Source organism: Canis aureus, chromosome 19 (assembly GCF_053574225.1).
Source record: "Canis aureus isolate CA01 chromosome 19, VMU_Caureus_v.1.0, whole genome shotgun sequence".
NCBI lineage: Eukaryota > Metazoa > Chordata > Mammalia > Carnivora > Canidae > Canis > Canis aureus.
In genome coordinates this window covers 2,748,082-2,769,624 of record NC_135629.1, presented here as the reverse complement: position 1 = coordinate 2,769,624, position 21,543 = coordinate 2,748,082, and the positions used below count along the sequence as shown (strand labels likewise).

At 47.6% G+C, this 21,543-nt stretch overlaps 1 protein-coding gene across 2 annotated transcripts in view; it reads right to left on the bottom strand.

The window, feature by feature from the left end:
* Window positions 1-20,256, bottom strand: part of PODXL2 (podocalyxin like 2) — a 36,668-nt gene extending 16,412 nt beyond the window's left edge. For both annotated transcript variants that reach the window (XR_013357331.1, XM_077857583.1), the window contains exons 1-2: window positions 20,140-20,256; window positions 13,649-13,927 (exon numbers count right to left, since the gene is read on the bottom strand). Coding sequence is in view for 1 of the 2 variants with exons in the window: in XM_077857583.1 (XP_077713709.1) it covers window positions 13,649-13,927; window positions 20,140-20,206 (346 nt within the window). In the remaining variant the exon portion in view is untranslated. The remainder of the gene's footprint in view (window positions 1-13,648; window positions 13,928-20,139) is intronic.
* Between the last annotated feature and the right edge of the window lie 1,287 nt (window positions 20,257-21,543).

Below are 21,543 nucleotides of genomic sequence, written 5' to 3'. Positions count from 1 at the left end.
CTAAAAAAGAAAAAGTCTGTAGAAACTGAAATGAAATTGTCAAAATATAAAAATTCAATAGAACATCTGGAAGAAAAAAGTCAAGGAAAAATCTTTAGAGCAAAAGTAAAAGGACAAGAGAGAAAAGTTAAAAGAAACAGATGACCAGTGCAAGAGGTCTAATATCTAATATGATTTATAAAAAGATAAGAACCCTTAAAATGGAAAGGATAAAGAGCCAAAGAAGAAAATTTCCCACACCTGGCAGCAGGAATCTTCACATTGAAAGGGCATATACTTGAGATGAATGATAAAAGGCTTACATCTAGCTTCATTCTCATGACATTTCAGAATTTGTTTTTATTATTATTATTTTAGATTTATTTATTCATGAGAGACAGAGAGAGAGAGAGAGAGGCAGAGACACAGGCAGAGGGAGAAGCAGGCTCCATGTAGGAAACCTGATGCAGGACTCAATCCCGGGACCCCAGAATCACACCCTGGGCCAAAGGCAGGTGCTAAACCGCTGAGCCACCCAGGAATCCCCACATTTCAGAATTCTAAGGAGCAAGAGGAGATCCTAAAAGCTCTCAGAAAAAGAACAGGTTAACCTATAAAGTTACAATAAAGAGATTATCAAATTATCACCAAGTTTCTTTTTTTTTTTTTTAATTTTTTTTTAAATTTTTATTTATTTATGATAGTTACAGAGAGAGAGAGAGAGAGGCAGAGACACAGGCAGAGGGAGAAGCAGGCTCCATGCACCGGGAGCCCGATGTGGGATTCGATCCCGGGTCTCCAGGATCACGCCCTGGGCCAAAGGCAGGCGCCAAACCGCTGCGCCACCAGGGATCCCTATCACCAAGTTTCTAATTCATAACACTAGACTGTAGAAAGGAAACTGAAAATGCATTCAAAATTTTAAGGGAAGTGTATTTTGAACCTGGTATTTTATACCCAACTAAACTATCATTCAAGTATGATTATAAAACAGACGTTTTCATATATGCAAAGAAAGGTCTTTCAATCCACTGATTCTGAGAAAGGTAATTAAGGAAGTTCCCCCAAGAAATCCAAAGAAGACACGGGAATTAAGAAACCTGAGAGGAAGTCATGAAAATAAATCCCTTGAGGGAAGCTGTGCAGTGGGTCTATGAAATAAGCATTCAAATGGATCCATACAACTCTGAGAATTATTACCAAAGGAAAAATTGACTTATTATGAGAAAAAGTGTAATTTTTAGAAGCTGATTGATCTTAGTGATAATTGAAAGCACACTATACTATTTAGACAAATAATTAGAATACTTTTGTTAAGCATAGTCTTTTTGAGTAGAAGAAACTGGTAACTTAACATCTTCCACTCCTCATCCCCTGTACATACTCCACAGGGAAGCTTACCTATTCACCACACAAAGCAGACAGTCATGGTGTTTAGGAGAGAGGTGTGCTCATGGAGCAGAGACCACAGAATACTGAGGAGACCTACACCAGCCTCTAATACTGAGCAATCTAGTATCATCTTTATAAAAATGAAAGAATGATCAGGACTCACAGGACATTAGATGAAAGTCAGGCTCATAGAGAAACATGAAAGGGAGAAAGCAAAGCAACTCACCTCTGAGAGAAGTTAATTTAGTAAACAAGGAGAACTTAGAAAAATCTGTTCTGAACACCTCCAGAGAGACTTGAGGAAATTACACCCATAAAACAAGTATATAAAATAATAAAAATATTTTACTTCAATATATATATATAAATAAATGCAATGCATAAAAACATAATTGAAATGGCCACTTGGCAGAAAGATGGTATAACAGCATGTCACACGGGCAGCCCAGGTGACTCAGCAGTTTAGTGCTGCCTTCAGCCCAGGGTGTGACCCAGGATTGAGTACCACATCAGGCTCCCTGCATGGAGCCTGCTTTTCCCTCTCCCTGTGTTTCTGCCTCTCTCTCTCTCTCTCTCTGTGTGTGTGTGTATCCCTCATGAATAAGTAAATAAAATCTTTAAAAAAAAATAGCATGCCACATGGATGCCAGGGCAATGAACATATACAATCCCTCAGAATCATGAGATTTTATGGTTAGAAGATTGCCCTAATGGCAATGTGCAAGAATTTGATGAGAGAGGGGATGAATGAAAGCAGAGAAAAGAGCTAGGGGCTTGCTGCAATGTTCCAGGAGAGATGAACACAGGTGATGACATTGGGAATGACGAGAGAACAGGTTCAAGAAATGACCCCAAGGTAGACTTGATAACCTGTGTGCTGACTGACAGGCAGAAGAGGGCACTCTGGCTGGCTGTGCGGTAGCTATACCTTTAGCAGAAATGGTCAAGTCTAGAGGCAAAGCGCACTGGAAACCCTCAAGAAGTACTTGAAATAAAAAAAAAAAAAAAAAAAAGAAGTACTTGAATTAGCCAATACATTCAGTACAGAATGTGGAATGTGACAGAAATGTGGTGGGTGGTGGTGCACTTCAGCAGAATCCCACTGAGGTAGGGGAGTTCCTAAGAGGGCAAGCTAAATAAATAATCCCTCTACTCAAAAAAAAAAAAAAAAAAAATAATAATAATAATCCCTCTACTCAATTAGATGCTGACTTTCCAAAAGTTGATCCCTCTATCCCTCCAGAGACAGCCTGGCTTCCCACAGAATACTCTCAACTAAGCTGGACAATAAAGGGGTCATGCTGTGGGTGATGGGCTCTGTAGCCAGAAGACTTAGCCACCAATTTACTAGTCTAAGTGATGGTCAGTCCCTGGATTTCTCTGGGCTTCAGTTTTCCAAATGACAAATGGATGCCTGTATGTATGAGTTCTAAGGGTCTAAGCACTCATACCCTGTGCTTTGGAGATAGTTTCAACAAACGTGCCTTACACATGAGTGGCGTTAAAAACAACAACTCCTCTACTGTCCTAAATGAGAATAATACAGGATTTCCAGGACTACTGACTCTGATTGCCAACCAAGGTGATCTTCTTCATTCCTATGTTCCCGGCAGCTAAGACAGTATCTGCCTGGCCCAGTGCAGAAAAGAGTGGCAAGTTTGAGTAGTTTGCCATAATCGTAACCATGTTGATTTCCTAAAATATATTTTAAAAATTTATTTATGAGAGACACAAAGAGAGAGAGAGAGAGGCAGAGACACAGGCAGAAGGAGAAGCAGGCTCCATGCAGGGAGCCTGACATGGGACCCAATCCCAGGTCTCCAGGATCAGGCCCTGGGCTGAAGACGGCACTAAACCACTGAGCCACCCGGGCTGCCTGCATGTTAATTTCCTGATGGTCACTGTACATGATTCCGTAAGAGACTGTCTCTGTTCTTCAGTATACACTGAAGTATGTAGAGGTAATAAAGGGGCACTGCATCTGCAGTCTAACCCATCAAACGGTTTAGAAAGAATTGTACATCTATAAGTCCATACACATATTTGGTAAAATGTTAACACAGGGGTAATCTGAGTGAAGGGTGTATGGGAATTATTCTTGCAAATCTTCTGTAAATTTGAAATTATTTTTGAAAGAAGGAATTACAGAAAGAGAGAGAGAGAGAACCACTTATCTACTGGCTAATGAACATGCTAGAGCCACCGGAAGAGAAGTGAAACGTGGCAAGGGACAGGGCAGGCCACCCTGGACTAGGAACTTCTGAAGGCTCCAGGAGGAAGAAACATAGAAGTGAATAACTTGGTGGACAGGTAAGAACGTACTTTTCCCACTCAGGTGTCCAAGGAAAGAAGACCAAGCTTCTGGAGATTTGCAACACTGGCCTGGGAGAAGTGGGAGAAGTCATTTTGGAGAGGGGATAAGAGAGTGAACTATAATGGAGGAGGAAAAGAGAAGCAGGGGGATGGAGCAGGAAAACAACAGAGACGCAGGAGAGGATGGCGCCACAGCGGGTGAGGCACAATGGGCCATGCAAGGCAGGTGGCTGCCCCAGTGCAGTGACAGCAGGATGTCCTGAGCCCTGCCCACTGCTGTCACTGAGAGCTGTGACTCCACATAGGCAGAGCCTGTGCTGCTTAGTGCCCTAGGCTTTGCTTCCTATCCCATCTGCTTCAGCATTTGGAGTCAGAACAGGAGGGTCCCACCAACCCCAGAACCTGTCTGGGATGAAGGCATACCTGCAGAGCACTCCCCACACACCCCACACCTGGACACAACTGTGAACAAGCAGAGATACCCAGGAGACACATTCAAGATAGCAGGAAAGGCAGTTAAAGCCTGCCCCCTGTCCCCAGAAGGGTAGCGACACCTGGGGCACTGAGGAGACATGAAAGGTCCCCAACAGCTCAGACCCTCCAGAGTGGGCTCCAGCTTGGCCTCAAAGCCTGGAAGTTCAGGGAGTGGCTATGCTGCAAGTGCACACAGGAGACAGCTCAGTCCACTGGCTGTTGGTGAGACAGCAGAGGCGTGCCTGGGACCTTGGCCAACCACTGGCCCCCTGCCTCCTTAGCCTCCCTCCCTGAACACAGGGTGCCAGCTCTGTGAAGTCTCAGTACCCCCTGGTGGCTTTAACTGGTAACTACATCATCCCTCTAGCCCGAGGGAAATCAGGACTCCAAAGACAAAGCCTTCCTTTTTACAGATGAGGAATAAAAAGCTCACAGAGGGGAGGACACTTGCTCTAAATTGTGGAACTACACTTATCACAGCTGTAAAGTTGTAAAACCCAGGCTTGTGGGAAGTTAAAGCCAGTCTCTCAAGACACACCTGCTCAGTTAGACCAACGCCCAGACTTGGCTTCAGACGCCAAGGAGGAGCAAACTGATAGCAGTGGCATCATCTCTCCTGCTCCATCTGACCTGCAGGCAGAGCCCATCTCTTGAAAGCTAGGGCTGAACCACCAGACAGTCGACAGGTAAGGGCTCACGGTTCAGCTTCAGAGTTCTGCAGCCAGGGGCCAGAATGCTGGCTGACTCGCCTCTAGACGTGCCCACCACCCCTCTGGGATGCCGAGGCTTGGGTGAAATGACATAATGCATTCAAATCCCCTCGCCCGGAAGGCATGCTCTCTTATCCCTGAGCCCATATCTTCAAGTCACACTGCTGTCTTATACTCCACACAACCCAGTTCACTGTGGGTGTATCTGCAGGCAGGTGCTCCTGCAATGGGCCTCCGAGGACCCAGGGGTTCTAGCACGAAAAGGGACCTGGTGGGTCATCTGGAGCAGGTGATGGCTAAGTCATGTGAGATGGGCTGCCACCGTCTTCAAGAATATGCCTCCTTAGGCATTTCTATGTTCAAGGCTTTTTTTCCCTCCCCAAATTCCTTAAACCCCCTTTGCCGTGGTTCCTTTACAACTTAAGCCCATTTCTGTTTTATCTGCAAAGTGAGGAACTTCTGGGAAACAGCTCCCTCTGGATAAAAACCTACGTATTTTCTCAGTTGCTCCAATTTAGCCTCCTTTGCCTGGGGCTCAACAACTGGGATTATCCCTCATTCTCAACACTTCCCCTCATCATTCTTCTCTTGTGCAAACTCTGGACCTGCCACAGTTTTAAGAATGGTTACAGAAATAGCAGAGTAGGTACACAACAAATACTGCTGAGTGAACTGCTGAAAAGTGAACAAGATTCACGAGCTAGAAGCTAGCTGATGTGAGCTGTCAGGTAAGGCTTCCTGACTCATGCAGCTCAGTCTGAATTTAACACAGCGCTCACACTGCACTCTGCCCGTTGGACCTAATCTGGCAGCGCGGAGGCAGCAGGAGGCCACTTCGATGAAGGTCCAGACTCCTGGACAACTTGGATTCTTTAGGCTTTTCCTTTTTCTTTTAAGCACACTTTGGGGGTTGTCTTTTGTTCCCTAAATAGATCGTGTTGCATTTTTTCTCTCCTATGTTTCATTGGTTTTGTCAGTCTCTTTCCTCAGCTCATCAAGGTCACACTAGAACTTCATTGCTACCTTCCAGGATAGCCATAATCTCATGGATGATTCTTGGCATCAGCTGAAATATTAATGAACTGACTCACCTGCTTAAGACATGAAATTAAGACGGGCACCAAGCCTGTGGCCTTGAAAGATCATTTTAAATGTCCCTTTTGGTTACTGTCAAATCACTGAAAATTTGCCCCCTGAGTGCAATACTCAAGCCAGTTATTCAACCAAGTGTTAATATAAAAACACTCACAAAATATACAATAGACTCATAAAATGGAGGTTCAAGGGAAGAAGCTTTTAGTATAATTAAAATGACTTTTTAATGATCAACCTCAGTAGTCATCAAAGCAATGTAAATTAAACAAGATGATAAAGTTTTGGGGCTGCCAACTTGCCAATATATGTATATATTTAAAATAATACCAACTATTGGGTGAGTGCAGGAAACAGGCACTCAATCTGCTACTGATGGCAATGGAAATCAGGCCGCATTGCGGGTGGGAAGATAATAAGAATGAAAAGGTTTAAAAACAAACATTCTGAACCTGTCATTCCACTCCTAGAAATGTACCCTAAAGAAACAATTAGGATGCTCATAATGATTCAGTTTCAAGGATTCCCATCATGGCACAGTTCACATAACAAAAGACTGGAAGGCATCCAGTGCTTCAGCAGTGGTGGCCTGGCCATCTTAGGATGCTGTTCCCACTTAAAACCGAGGGCAGAGAGCTCTGTTGACTGGCTTGAAAAGATGCTGGTAAGTGAAACAACAAGACCTGCCATTTTTTATAAAAGCATATTTTATGTATTCCCATATGGGAAAAATTTCCAGAAAGATATATGCCAAAATGTTAACATTCGCCAATTCTGGGTGATGGCATTAGGAGTGGTTTTTATTTGCTTCTTTTCTGTATTATCTAATTTTCACAGAATGATATTTACTACTAGAGTAAAACAAAAATACAGGGATTTTTTTCTTGTTGGCATCTAGGTGCAAGTGTTCCTGTCAGCTAGCCACCTTCTTAGCTAACATGCCTGATATGTGTACAGAGAACCAGAAGGTCAAGTCATTCAACAGCAGATACAATCCCAATGTATAGAAACCATTTCCAAGTCCCAGCAGATAGCAACTTTGATGATCTTGTTTCTGCAAAATTCATCACAGCCAATAGTAATTAAAATGGTCTAATGAAGGGGATCCCTGGGTGGCGCAGCGGTTTGGCGCCTGCCTTTGGCCCAGGGCGCGATCCTGGAGACCCGGGATCGAGTCCCACATCGGGCTCCCGGTATATGGAGCCTGCTTCTCCCTCTGCCTGTGTCTCTGCCTCTCTCTCTCTCTCTGACTATCACAAACAAACAAATAAATAAATAAATAAATAAATAAAAATAAAATGGTCTAATGAATTATTTCATATGGAGTGGTAGCAGGTCTTAAAGTGGAAATCTCAAATTTGAGATTTAGCTCTGCTACTTATGACCTGTGTAGTTTATTTATTTATTTATTTGACCTGTGTAGTTTAGTGTCACTTTTAAACCTCTCTGGGCAAATTTCCTTAGGTATAAAACAGTGATACCGAGGATACCTGCTTTTATGGATTTCATTAGGTTGCTGTAAGGTTAAAGAAAAATATGTGAAAATGACTTATAGCACTCATGAATGTTCCTTTATGTCCAACCATCACTTGGTATGTACTCACTCCCCTCCCCTTGGTCCAGGAGTGTTGGGCCCTACCCCTGGTTTCCAGGAGTACTCAAAAGCCAGTCTGGGCCAGAGAACCCCATCCCTCTGGCCTCAGGATTGGGTCAGAGATGGGTTCATGACCCAGGGCAGACTAATGAGCCTCCACTCTGAGACTTTTCCAGAAGTGTGAGGAAGCAGAGTTCTCCCTCTGCTGGGGCTGCTAAGTGAAAGGAGAGAACACTGGAATGACTGGGGGCCCACTGAGCCACCACACAGGGACAACATGTCTGAAAATGAAACTAGCCAGTGAAGGCAAGCCACAATGGAGCAAGGCAGGTTCTGACATTTCGTTTCAACACCTAGATAACACCTGCCTGGGTTCTGCAGTTATTGAGCCAATAAACACCCCTTTTTCACACAGGCCTGTGAGTCTGTTTGAGTTCGGTTTCTAGAACTTGTCAACCCCGAAGAGTTATCGCTTTTCTTGTAGAACACTAATTAGCTTGTTCACTAGGAAAATTAAAATTGCATGCAGAGAATTTTATTAAGGATACTGGAGAATGAAAAGGGTGGAGGTTGACAGGAGAGACAGCCTTGGGATAAGTGGGTAACCCGGAAAACTGTTCTTAATCCTTAACAATCCTGCCTGAATTAGTTGATCAGGTCTAGAGTTGGCTTGATGCTAGCTGGTGGAGGGGCGATCTACATCACATTTCTTTCTCCCTACTTTGCTGAGACCACTCTTTTCACCTGAAATGTTAGGAAACCATAATATTTTAAAGCTGGAGAAGGCTTCAATTTATCATTCCTCACTTACAGATGAGAAACTAAAGCCAAGATTAGACAAGGAACCCACTCAAGGTCACACTGCTAGTCACTGGCCAAGCAGAAATGCCAGTGGCTGTGTTAGCCATAGGACCACAGGATCGTTGCTATGAGAGAAGGAAGGCTCTAGTTTGGGCTCTTCTAGGTTCAACAAACTAGCAATGAGATGTATAGCAAGGTATTAGTGACAACGAAACACACAGGTTTCCTCTTTAACACACACCATCCATATGCTCCCACAGCAGGCTGCCATGCCCAGGTGCTCACGAGCTACTGATTCCACATTCAGCTCCACCACACACAAGCTCTGCAGCCTTGGGCAATGCAATTACCTTCTCTGGGCCTGGGTTTCACCATTTGTGAGGCAGTGACAATTCCTGCCTGTGGACCCCAAATGAGCTAATCAAAGAGAAAATTCTATGGGAAAAATGGTGATAATTACTATGTAAAATATAAGACATAACTGTTAGTCTCTACTAAAATCGTTGAGCTGAGAGGCAACCTAATAAAAAGAGTCAAAGCTATGGAGTCTGAAAACTTGGGTTTGATTCTTGGTTATACTTAGCAGCTGGCCTGTTATGCAATCTCCTGGAACCTCAGTTTGTTCACTGGTCAAATGGGAGTAACAATATATACTTGTTAGTGTTGAGGTTAAATGAGATAATATGCCGTAACACCTAACATAGGTTGATATCATAATTACTAGTAGAGTAATAGATCTGAGATTGGGCTTGTTCACAGCATGGCTTACTGTAGTCATTGCTCCTGCTGCATGGATATATCCAGGTCCCCAAGGGCTGGGTTAAGACAGCACTTAGCATGGTCACTCTGACCTGTAGATAGTCTCCTCATCCAGGCAGGCCCTTTGAAGTTTCCTTGGGTCTCCTCTAATCTAAGGAGCAAACTCCAAGAGGCAATGCCTTCCTTCCTTCCAAAGAACTCCTAGATGGGAGCCTCTGACTTCTATGGTCAGGAATAGAAGAGGGCAGAGGGGATTAGCACACACTGTCCTCTCTGGGCTGCCTCCCCATACAAATCAGCCTCACACCTGGGATACTTTCTGGCTCTGTTATGGCCTACCACCATATTATCAAGGTACTGTGAGGATGCAGAAGCAGGAATGGCTAGCTTCATTTCAGGGCCACTGCTAGCTCACAGAGATGCCCCTCTGAGCAGATGACTTGCAAAAAGTCACTCCTCCCATCCAGCCCCTGACCTGATGAGTAGCGTGCAGGCTGGACATCAGTATCAGCTCCCCTGCTTGGCAAGGCACCCTTGGACAGGGCACCCCAAGCACAACCACGTGCAGTCCTGCTCGCTTGGTAGAGATAAAAGGCCTCTTGGAGGCTGTGTCTTCCGAGCTAGGTGTTGCAGGATGACGTCAAGTCCACCAGGCAGTTGGGTTGGAGAAGAGTGCTCCAAGCAGACAGGACAGGAGGAGTGGCACCAGAGGCTAGGGAACAGGCCTGAGCCACTGTCAGGAAGAAGACACAGATTCTCCAGCCACCTCTATCACAGACTAAGTGTGACCTTGTTAAAGCACTTAACTTCCCTGTGAATCAGTTCCACATCTGCCAAGTGGGATGATAATAGGCTAATGAAATGATGCATGTGGGAGAAGGGAAGGAGATGAGGCCAAGGGAAAGGCCTGGCCAAAGCATCAAGAGCATCTTCTGTAGTGCTAAGATACTTCACTTTTATTCTATGGGTACTGTGTTCTCACAAACTGCCTTGGGGGGTATGGAGAAGAGACTGTCCTGAGGAAAGAAAGGTATGGGCCCAGTGGGAAGGTGAGCACTTAGGGAGCCTGGCAAAAGCAGCTCCCCTTTCTCCACTTCTTCTGGGGCACTTGCCCATTCTCTGTGCAGGGCACCTGAGTCCCCATCTCACAGTCATTCAGGGTGTATAGAAGAGATGAGCAGACAGACCATACTGGACAGCTGGCATGAGAAGAATGGATACAAAATGCCTGGGACAGAACACGTATTCAATGAATGGCAGCTGTCTTCACTACTAAGAGACCAAGAGAGGCTAATGGAAGAAGAAAAGAGATGAAGTGAGAGGGAAAGAAGCGGAAGGGAAGGGAGAGGCAGAGCAAATGTGAGTTCCTCAAAGCCTCAGGGTCATCCCACTGTGATCCTGAGGAAGGTCCTAGGCTCATCTTAGTGGCTTTCTTGGCCGAGGCCCTCAGAATGATTGCTTGTCTCAGACTAGAATGTCCAGGGTCAAAACAAGAAGAAGAGCCCAAAGAAAGACCCAAGTACATCTAATTGTCTAGTGCTTCTTTTCCATAACAAGGGAATAGATTCACCAGCATGTATGCTGCTGCAGTAACAAGGCTAGCTTTATGGGGGAAATGAACTAAATCACTATCTTATACCACATACCAAAATAAATTACTGCTAAAATAGAGTTAAATGTACAAATTTAAGGTGGAAAAAAAAGGTGCATATATCTCAGGAAAGGATTTTCTAAACATAAAGCAAAGAAAAACACATAAAAACATTTCAAACATTTCAAAAGAAAGACTGTCCCAAGTTTCTAAGAAATTTATGGTATGTCAAAAATCACTATAATAAAAAAAGTAATTGGGACACCTGGGTGGCTCAGCGGTTTAGGGCCTGCCTTTGGCCCAGGGCGTGATCCTGGAATCCCAGGATTGAGTCCCACATCGGGCTTCCTGCATGGAGCCTCTCCCTCTGCCTGTGTCTCTGCCTCTCTCTCTCTGTCTCTCATGAATAAATAAAATCTTTTTAAAAAAAAGTAATTACTAACCTAGAAAAATGTTTTCTATATACATCAGAGAAAAGGTTAGTATCTTTTTTATATGGTAAGAAAAAATAAAAGCCTCAACAGAAAAACATGCAAAAGCAGTAACAGGTAATACAGAACACTTACAGTGTACCAAGTGCTGTGCTGAGTGCATTAAATGAATTACTGCATTTAACTGCAAAATCCTAAGATACTACTTCGGGAAAACCGAGGCAAAGGTTGCTCCTTGCCAAAAATCACATAGATGTTAAGTGTTAGTGCTAAAACTTTGGAATCGGCCTGACTCCAAAGTCTGTTCTTCATTATACTATGCCTCAAATTGGAAAGGACGATAAATGGTCAGAAAATACACACACACACACACACACACACACACACACACACGTTAATGTTCACTAGCAATCAAAGGCCACTATAATTTGCTTATCAGGGCAGCCCTGGTGGCATAGCGGTTTGGCGCAGCCTGCAGCCTGGGGTGTGATCCTGGAGACCCGGGATCGAGTCCCACATCGGGCTCCCTGCAAGGAGCCTGCTTCTCCCTGTCTGTGTCTCTGCCTCTCTGTGTCTATGAATAAATAAATAAAATCTTTAAAAAATAATAATAATAATTTGCTTATCAAGTTGACTAAGATTTCTAAATGACAAAATGCTGGTGGGAAGGATCCAAAAAAGTGGCATTCATTCCACCTCTGGTGGGTATGCAAACCACAAAGAGCTTTCTGGAGGCTGATCTGGAAATATTTAACAAAAGCCTGTGGGAAGATTCTCATTCTTTGCACCAGACATGCTCCAACCCCTCCAGATCCCTTTTCTACCTTTCCCTACCCCTTTCTGTGCCCTGGGGGATGGACTCCAAGAGTTGCAGCAACAGGTCATGTCCCTGCTTCCTGACCAGACTCAACAGAGGCAGGGAAAGAGAGAATGCAGGGACCCTGGCAGAAGATGGGAGGAGAAAGGGTCAGGTATTTCCTCCCCTGGTTTCTCCCCTGCTGGGTCACTGCCCTTGTCAGAACCACTTGCTCTCCACCATTCTCTGTCCCTCCTAGTTCCTTTCATCCACCCCTCCCCTCTGACCCTTTGGGTGTAGGAGCATTGAGTGCTCTGCTGCCACAGGCCCTGGATTCCTCTCTGGTTGGCCTACCCCCTACCTATACCTTTGTAAGTTCCTTATTCTATAAATAAACTTGCCTGGCTTATCTTAGTTCAGCCGTGTCCTCTTTCTCCGGGTAGGATGCCGACTGATACATCTTTACACCTAGCAATTTTATTCTAGAAATTTATCACAGGGAAAAAATCAGAGAAGTGCAAAAATAGATAATAATTAGTTTTAGCAGCATTAAAACTGGAAACAAGGGCAGCCTGGGTCGCTCAGCAGTTGAGTGTCTGCCTTTGGCCCAGGGAGTGATCCCGGAGTCCCGGGATCATGTCCCACATCAGGCTCCCTGCATGGAGTCTGCTTCTCCCTCTGCCTGTGTCTCTGCCTCTCTCCCTCTCTGTGTCTCTCATGAATAAATAAATAAAATCTTTAAAATAAATAAATAAATAAATAAATAAATAAATAAATAAATATATAAAAGCGACTATAAGGATGTATCCCAAACTATTAATAGTTTCTCTTAGTTGTGAGATTATGGGTGAATTTTCCTTCTTTGCATTTTTCATATTTTCCACAACTTCCATGTAATATTTATTTTGGATTTATGTTCTCTAATTATAAAAATAATACACCCTAAGAGGAAAAATTAGAACTACATTCTATAACACCCTGCTGCCCTGTGCATGGGCTAGCACATTCATAAAGTGGCAGTCTAACGTTTATAACTGGGCACATGCATAGCTGCTGAAGCCAGAGCATGGCCAATGTCCTGTGCCACATCTGCATCCAGCCCCTAACTGCACACATTCTGGTTTGGTCCTATTCAGGTCTCAGGCTCACTGTGGCCCCCACAGGTCTATCAGTGATGCTTTGTAAACCCAGAAACCAACCCTGGGACATGACCCAGAGAAGAGCAGTGCCTTGATTGGGGGTCAGAGAGACCTCAGCAGGGGCACGGGAACCAGGAACCTTCAACAGAGAAGATATAGCATAGCAGGAAAAACAAACAACCCCAGACCCTGGGAAGCTTCGGCGTGGATCATGGCTGAGCATATAAGCAGGTGTATGAACTGAGGCATGCTTTTAACCCCTATGAGCAGTAGTTTTTGCAGCTTACGCTGGAAGAATGTTTCACTCCCAGGCTCTCTCATTATATGGAGTTATATGACCACAGAACATAGGCTCCCTAAATAGCAGCGAATGTTAAAGAGAAAAGAGCCTCCTGGACAAGTAAGACATTCAGGGTCCTACATTCAGCTCTGGTGCACAAGCGGGAAGCAGCATGGTTAAAGCTGGTGGGGAGAGACAAGAGATGTGATTTGAGTAAGGAAATGGTCCTCTGGCATTCTGCCTACATGGCCTCACTCCCAGCTGCAATGAGCACATACTCTTATGTAGAACAACTACCTGCAGTGGGTCCCAGGTCCAGACTGGAGTCATTCAGCTCCTCCTCCTCTTCCCAGAAATACTGTGGTGGTTGCAGAATGCGGGACTCTTCGCTCTCTTCACTGGGAAAACCTGAGCCAGGGGCTCCCAGGCCAGCTCCCAGTCCCATGGCCTCACTGGGTTCCTCTGAGTCCAGCGGTTCCAGGCCTGTGGGTGGCAGGAGGTCCAGCAAGGAGGTGGAGGTGAGGCCCTCTGGGCCAGGCTCATCAGATCCAGCTGCCCATGTGCCCAGGAATGATCCTGTACAGACACGAAAGCCAGATGGTTAGGAGAGGCTGGAAAAGGCTAGACTGGCACAAGGTTAAGACATGACCCCAGAGCAAAGAGCCCAGAGGTACCAGTGGAGACTTGGCAGGGTAGGGGTAGAGGGGGAACAGTCCTGACATCCAGTGGCTGCCAGGGGATTCTGAGACGCTGTTCTCACTCCACAAAGGCCAAACTGTTTAGCCCTCCCTGCAGCAGGGTCAAAGGGGAGACCAAGGGAGGCAGGCAGGAGAGAGTGAGGTTCATCTGACTCAGCACCCACTAGGCATCTTTTTATTTAGAAACGGCTATCAGCACCCATCTTTGCTACAACTGTACTGAGTGCACAGGGCACAAATGCAGTGAAGACCAAGCCCCTGCTTTGAAGGACCTTGTGTACACACTGTTCCCCAGGCTTCTGCCCTAAGCCGAACATCTTCCAGATCTGCATTAAGAATGTGATTTGTATTTCAGCAATATGATCTCCTGAATAGTCTTTAAAGACTATGTGAGACTGCAGGTCAGGCTCATCCAACATTGGTTAGAACATATTTATTTAGAATCATGGATCCCTCTTTCCTAATTTATATAACAAATGAACAAAACCCAATAAATTAAAGGGAATATTTTCCCCCCTTCTCTCAATCCCATTCACTAAGAATAGGAAGACAGCCTTATTTGCCAATTTCACAACTTAATTATTAGTTTAATCACACAGATATTACTAACTTGCTATATATGTCTTCTGGAAAGTCACTTAAAATCTCTGTGTCTATCTTCTCATCAAAAAAATAAGGAAGGTGGTTGAAATGACCTCTAAATTTTTCTTTTCCAAGACTAAAGTTCAATGATGCAGTAAAGAGTTATGTCCTGCACTGCCCCTGTCATGCACCATGCCCTGGCCTGAATAGTTCATGGAAATTTTTCGTGATGTTTATAATAAAAAATGAGAGGTAACACTATTGGTGCTGTGTGCTAAATGCTTTGCAAGTGTTGTCTGAATCTGAATCTTCATAACCACCTTCTGAAGTAGCAGTAAGCCCTAAGCCTGGCACCCAGGGTGCAGTGGAGACAGCGTATGCTATGCATGGTTGGACAACACAGATCCATGAATATAACACGTAATTGTAAGGAAAGCCTTCCGAGTGAAGGGGCCTAACACAGTTAAAAGGTGTGTAGAAGAGGATAAACAGGTCTTGAAGTCAACATGGAAGGATGTCCTCGTAGAGAGAGCCTGGGCCAGGGAAGCAGGTTTGTGTTCTGGCTTCCCTAGGTGAGCCACTCTGGGTAAGCTACTTTTCCACCAGGGGCCCTGGTTTCCTCATCTGTAAAGCAAAAATTCCACAGCATTCAGGGAGACAGGAGCCTCAAATGAGGTAAGCTCCATGAGAACAGTGCTACAATGAGCAGACTGTATTTCATACATGTAAGTATTATTACCCGACAAAAAGAACAGAGAACTGGAAAGTTCTTGGCCAGGATAAAAGAATGGTATCCTCAAATATATTAAGATAAAAGGTCACTGTGAGTAACAAAGACCAGAGTTATTTTATGTGACTTCAAAAAACAAACAAACAAAAGCAGAACTGATGGGTGAAAACACAGGACGGTACCCAAGCCTCAAAAAGCCTTTAACCAGGGCAGCCCCAGTGGCTCAGAGGTTTAGCGCTGCCTTCAGCCCAGGGTGTGATCCTGGAGACCTGGGATCGAGTCCCATGTCAGGCTCCCTGCATGGAGCCTGCTTCTCCCTCTGCCTCTGTCTCTGCCCCTCTCTCTCTGTCTGTCATAAATAAATAAAAAAATCTTCAAAAAAAAAAAAAAAAAGCCTTTAACCAGAAAGAGGTAATGCCTAGGGCCACCTGTGCCCATCTGCACAGCTCCTGCTCCTGCTCCCAACCTCTACCTCTGAGAAGCACTACCCAGCCACTCCTAGTCTCGGCCAGGCACCACTCCCAGTGCTACAGCCTCCCAAACAAATTACCACACTTTTCTTTCAAACTGTAACAGGCCATCTTACAGTCTCCTTCCCTCTCACCGTGTCCCGTGTCTGAGTCAACCTGGTCAGTCCAGTGCCTCAACAGTCTCTGAAATATGACAGGAACTCAGTAGGTGTTTGAATAAATGAATAAATAACCCTCTTCTTTCCTGCAGGTGAAATAAGAGAGGGTTTGGGACGGTAAGGTCAAATAGCTAGTGAACAGAAGCCCTGTAATTAGTGGGTAGATTTCTCCCCTCAAAAACGACCATTGTTTGGACAGGTGTAGTCTAAGTTTTATATATGATACCCCTGGATATAACAGCCCTGTTTTGTAGAGTGGTACCCCCAAGATTGGGGGAGCCAAATGCAATCAACTTACCTGAAAAAAAACTCATGCAGTCCACGAAGAAAAAAAGCCAACTGATGAGAAATGTTTGTAATAATTAAATAAAAATTTTACAGATCTCCACGGCACCTGAGAAGCCAATCTTTGAAAGGGCCACTGGGTGAAAATCTTTATTTACATACACCAGTCTCCAGCAGGTATGTTGGGGAGGACATTATGTCAGCGTCTTTAGAAAGGTGCAAACTGGTTTACTTTAGAAATTCTTGGGATTTTAGTCTCAGGAGGCTCCAACTTGCATTGCCTCTTCAAAACCTGAGAGTTGCCTCTCTCAGAGCTGAACTGGGACATGGGGGGAGCGAAATCACTCCCTTCTAGGCCATGGGCCAGCTCTCCACAGCAGCTTGGACCCTGAGAATACTGCATCGGCCCCTCTCAAGGAAAGTCTGACCAGCAATCCTGTTCATTTCCCACCTCTGGAAGTCAAATACTGTTTAGTCGTGAAGCTTTCTGTGCAGAGGACTGTGGTTTGTTCAATTAGCCAGGACTCCTTCCTACCACTTCCATGATAAGGTGAGTTCCTCTATTCTCTGAACCTCTCTCCTCTGCCTGTCAGACAGAAGCTACAGTCTCCTTCCACCCCCTCCCCACCTCTTCCTTTCCCAACAGTCCAAAAGGAATGAACAGAGATTGTGATAATCCTGCCGAAAAGCTTGTGTGAAAAAAGGAATCAGGATTTTCATTCCTTCTCCAGTAAATAGTTCCATTTTCTTGAAGTTCTTTTTCCCTGTGATGATTATTTTTTCTTTATATAGACCTTGATATTTTCAAAAGTCTTGGCAATGGGTAATTATTTAGGTAATTGCAAGAGGTTGCTTATTTTCAAACTTGCCCACCAAAATAGTAGCTAAGCCCTAAGCATTCTGTGTCTAATTGCTTTTGCACTTGATAATTAATCTGCCTTAATTGAGACTCCATCTGATTTAAAATTTCAGAATTACATTCTTTGTGACTGATTTTCTTTTTTCTTTTTAAAGATTTTATTTTATTAGAGAGAGAGAGAGAGAGAGAGAGAGAGGCAGAGACACAGGCAGAGGGAGAAGCAGGCTCCATGTAGGGAGCCTGACGTGGGACTTGATCCCGGGTCTCCAGGATCACGCCCTGGGCTGAAGGTGGCGCTAAACCGCTGAGCCAGCGGGGCTGCCTAAAGATTTTTTTTTAAGACAGACAGCTGGGTGGCGCAGTGGTTTGGCGCCTGCCTTTGGCCCAGGACCCGATCCTGGAGACCCGGGATCGAGTCCCATGTCGGGCTCCCGGTGCATGGAGCCTGCTTCTCCCTTTCCCTCTGCCTATGTCTCTGCCTCTCTCTCTCTGACTATCATAAATAAATAAAAATTTTTAAAAAATTAAAAAAAAAAAAAGACAGAGAGCGTGCATGCACACAAGGGGCAGGAATCTGGGGGCAGCAGGAAAGGGAGAATCTCAAGCAGACTCCATGCTGAGCACGGAGCCCGATGTGGGGCTCGATCTCATTACCCAGAATCACAACCTGAGCTGAAACCAAGAGGTGGAAGCTTAACCGACTGGGCGTCACCCAGGCTCCCCGATATTCTTTTATTTTTCTCTAGCACTTATAATTTTCTGATACTTTGTCACTCCCAACAGGGAAAGGGAGAGAGAAAGAAGGCACATGAAAAGGATTCGGGGACCAGTCTCAAAGAATTGAAAATCTGACCTAAAATCAGAAAAAGAGGCAAGGGAAGTAGGCTTATATCTTAGGGGGTGAAAAAACAAAACAAAACAAAAAACAAGGCCTTAGTAATCCTCTGCATGTTTTATCTCCCCTGCAATCTGCTCCTGATCCAAACATCCTTTTCTGATTCCACCATCAGTTACACCCCCACCCTTCCCCTCATCAGCAGCTCTGAAGTACAGATCTCCCTAAGCCCTTGCCAGACACCAATACGGGAGCTGCCCAGCAGCATCTGCCACACAGCCCCCACACCCTTAAGTGTCAGCTACAACAGAAATTGTCTAGCACGATCATCCTACCCCACACACACACACACACATACACACACACTCATGAGTGCATGTCTGCTGTGTCTGCGAAGCAATGCCGATGGGGTTCTTGAAGGGTTTCTACAGAAAGGTGTATAGGAAAGAGACATACTGCTGGACACAGACAAGTCGCCAAGGGGGAGGTAATAATGCACACCATGAAGTGTGTACAAGAGGGAGGAGGTGGGAGGGAGCACAGAAGGCGTAAAGCTGCCGACAGTCATCCGTGGCTAGCCACAGCTGGGCATGGGTCATGACACAGTTTTCTTGCCAGTTCTGGTGTGGCTGTTGCACAAATAAATAGCAGACTAATCAATATTTAATTTATTTGTTGACTCTCACCTCTTCCAGAGAGGATTTAAGGTATGCAAACATAGACATAGGTGTGTGTGCGTGCCTGAGACAAACACCAATGGACACATTTCTGTGCACAGCACTTAGGTCCTTACCCCTCCCTGGACTGATGATGGAGAAAAAGTACCCTCGCGGAGCTGACCCTTCCCGGGGCACCTCAGGAGCAAGGGCCTCTTCCCCTCCCAGACATTTTCCCTAGGATTCCGTCACTACGGGCCCACAGCAATGGCCCATCTCATTGCCACCACCGAGGAAAAACTGCTCTCCCCCCTCACGCAGAGACCTTCACAGGTCTCTCCTTCACTCACACGGATGCACACATGTGCCTGCGTCTTTGTGGGTTCACTGCACGGAAGTGACTAAGTAGCCAGGGTCCCTGGTCCACTCCCACATACGCGCGCACCGACGTGATCTCCTGTGTGTCCATCAGAAGCGGAGTCACTCAGGGCGACCTGGTAAGTGACCACGCACACACTCGCATCCCAGCGTGTCTGCCCACCAACACCAACCGGCTGTCACCCCCATACGGCACTCCTGGGGACTGCCCCCTCCACTGTGCCGGCCCGAGGCTGTTCGGTCATGACCTTATCTGACCCACCCTCCGCACAGCGCTTCTCCCCACCCCGACTCGCTGCTGGTGGCTGTCTCAGGCTGTCACATGCCTCACGCTCCCCCGCCATGCACACACCTGGGTCCCGCGCCTCTGTCACTGACACAGCGTTGCACACCTGCCGCTCACACCCAGCCTGCCTTCAGCACGCCTGCCCTTGTGCACGTCTCCGGGTGTCCTCACACCCATGCGTGCGTGGCAGCTGCGCAGGAGCCATCCGGCACCGTCACTGCCACAGCAGACACCCGGCGCCGTCACACCTCCTAGTAAAGTTGCCGGCACAGCGCAGACCGCACTCCCATGCCACACCCCCGCTCCTGTCCGGCGGCAGCTCGGGCGCGCACACACGCCCCTCATTGTCGCAGCCGCGGCGGTGGCGAGTGCGGCTCCCCGGCGCTTGCCCCCGCGGAGCCGCAGGACGCCCGCCCTCGCCGCGGGGGCCCCGGAGACCTGGGCGGCGGCCCCACCCCGGTGCGGCTGTGGCGGAGCGGGCGGCGCGGTCCGCCCTCCCCGGAGGCCCCTGGAGACGGCGCCCGGGAGCGCGTGCAGGCGCGCCCGCCGCCACACTCCCCTGCGTGCGTACGTGTGTGTGCGGCCCCGCGGGCCCCGCGCCGGCCCCCGGCCCCCGGCCCCCGCCCCCGGCCCCCGCCCCCGCCCCCGCCCTGGGAGCGCGGCGCCGCGGACGGCCGGGCAGCAGCCCACCGCGCCCCGCGCCCCGCGCCCCCGCCCGCGCCCCGCGCGCCGGCCCCTTTGTTGGCGGCCCGGGAGCTGTCCAGCACCGCCGCCGCCGCCCCCGCCCCCGCCTGCCCCGGGCCCGCCGCCGCCCGCACGCCCGCCCGCCCGCCCGCGCGGCGCGCACTCACCCCCGGCCAGCAGCAGCAGCGGCAGCAGCGGCGGCGGCAGCCCGGCGGCCCGCAGCAACCGGCCCATGGTGCAGCCGTCGCCGCCCGCAGCCGCAGCGGCGCGGCGCCTCGGCCGGCGTCAGGGGCCGCGCGGGCGGCGGCGGCGGCGCGCGCCCGCCCCATTGGCCCGCGCGGCCGTCACTCACCCCCGGCCCCGCCCGGCCGCGTGCCGCGGGCGCGCCCCCGCGGAGACGAGGCGGGCGCGCGGGCGGCCGCCCCTCCACCCCGCCCCCGGCGCCCGGCCGGCCAATCAGCGCCGCGGAGGCCTAGAGGGGCGGAGCCGCCGCCGCCAGCGCCTGGAGGCCGCAGCCTCGCGCCTTCCTCGCGCCTTCCTCGCGCCCTCCTCGCGCCCTCCTCGCGCCCTCCTCGCGCCCTCCTCGCGCCCTCCTCGCGCCTTCGGGAGCCGCGGCCACCTGCCCGATGTGCGGCGACGGCGGAGGGCACACCCGCGCCGCCTGCTCGTCCCCTGCACCGGAAACATTTCCTGCGCGCCCATAGGGCAGCGGGTGTGCGCTTGCATGGAATGACACCGATCAGAGCGGACAGGACTGGCCCCGATGCCGTTGACGCGAAGACTGTCCCTAACCCTACGTCAAGAGGCTGAACGGGGACTCCGGGATCCTGAAAGGCTTCTCAAGGGCACGGGACCTGGGCAAGCTCTCCTTTGCACCTCCCTTGCCTCATCCGTTTCACATGGCATTTCCAGGATCATAGAGCAGTGTTCGTTGACTTTTGTTAAGTGTTTGATCCCCTTTGGCAACGAAAGGTCCTTCCTGTGCCAGGCACCATGGGGGTGAACGGAACAGTACAACTCCTATCCTCAGAGCTTAGCCTAGCTGAGAAGACACCAACACGACAGCCATGTGACTGCATGGTCAAACCGTTGTAAAGTCTGTTAAGAGGTATAAGGAAATATGACAGAGTATAGAAGGGAAACTTTTTTACATGTACCTTCCTGCAGAAACATTTAAGCTGGCACCTGAATGGATAAATGGGTATCCCGTAGGAAGCTGGCTTAGGAAGAGACTCTTCCAGGGAGAGAAAAGTGCATTGGTAATTCCTGAGTGAGAGTGGAGCTCAGCCCCTTTAAGGAACAGAGAAAAGCTCAGACCCTCTTGAAATTGCTGAAATGTAAACATCTGCAACAGCAATAATTCCGTGTTTTACTTTATACGTAGTATATTCAGAAAACATTGCTTTAAGATAAATTATTATATTGAACTTGCTTTTTCAAAATATATTCTCACCCCTCTATCCAGGGTATATCACTAGGTATTGTAGATGATCCCAGAGGACTCCTCCAGGACTAAATACATAGGAGAAATAGGAGTTAGGGTGGAGATGGGTCCCAGGCAAAAGAAAGAA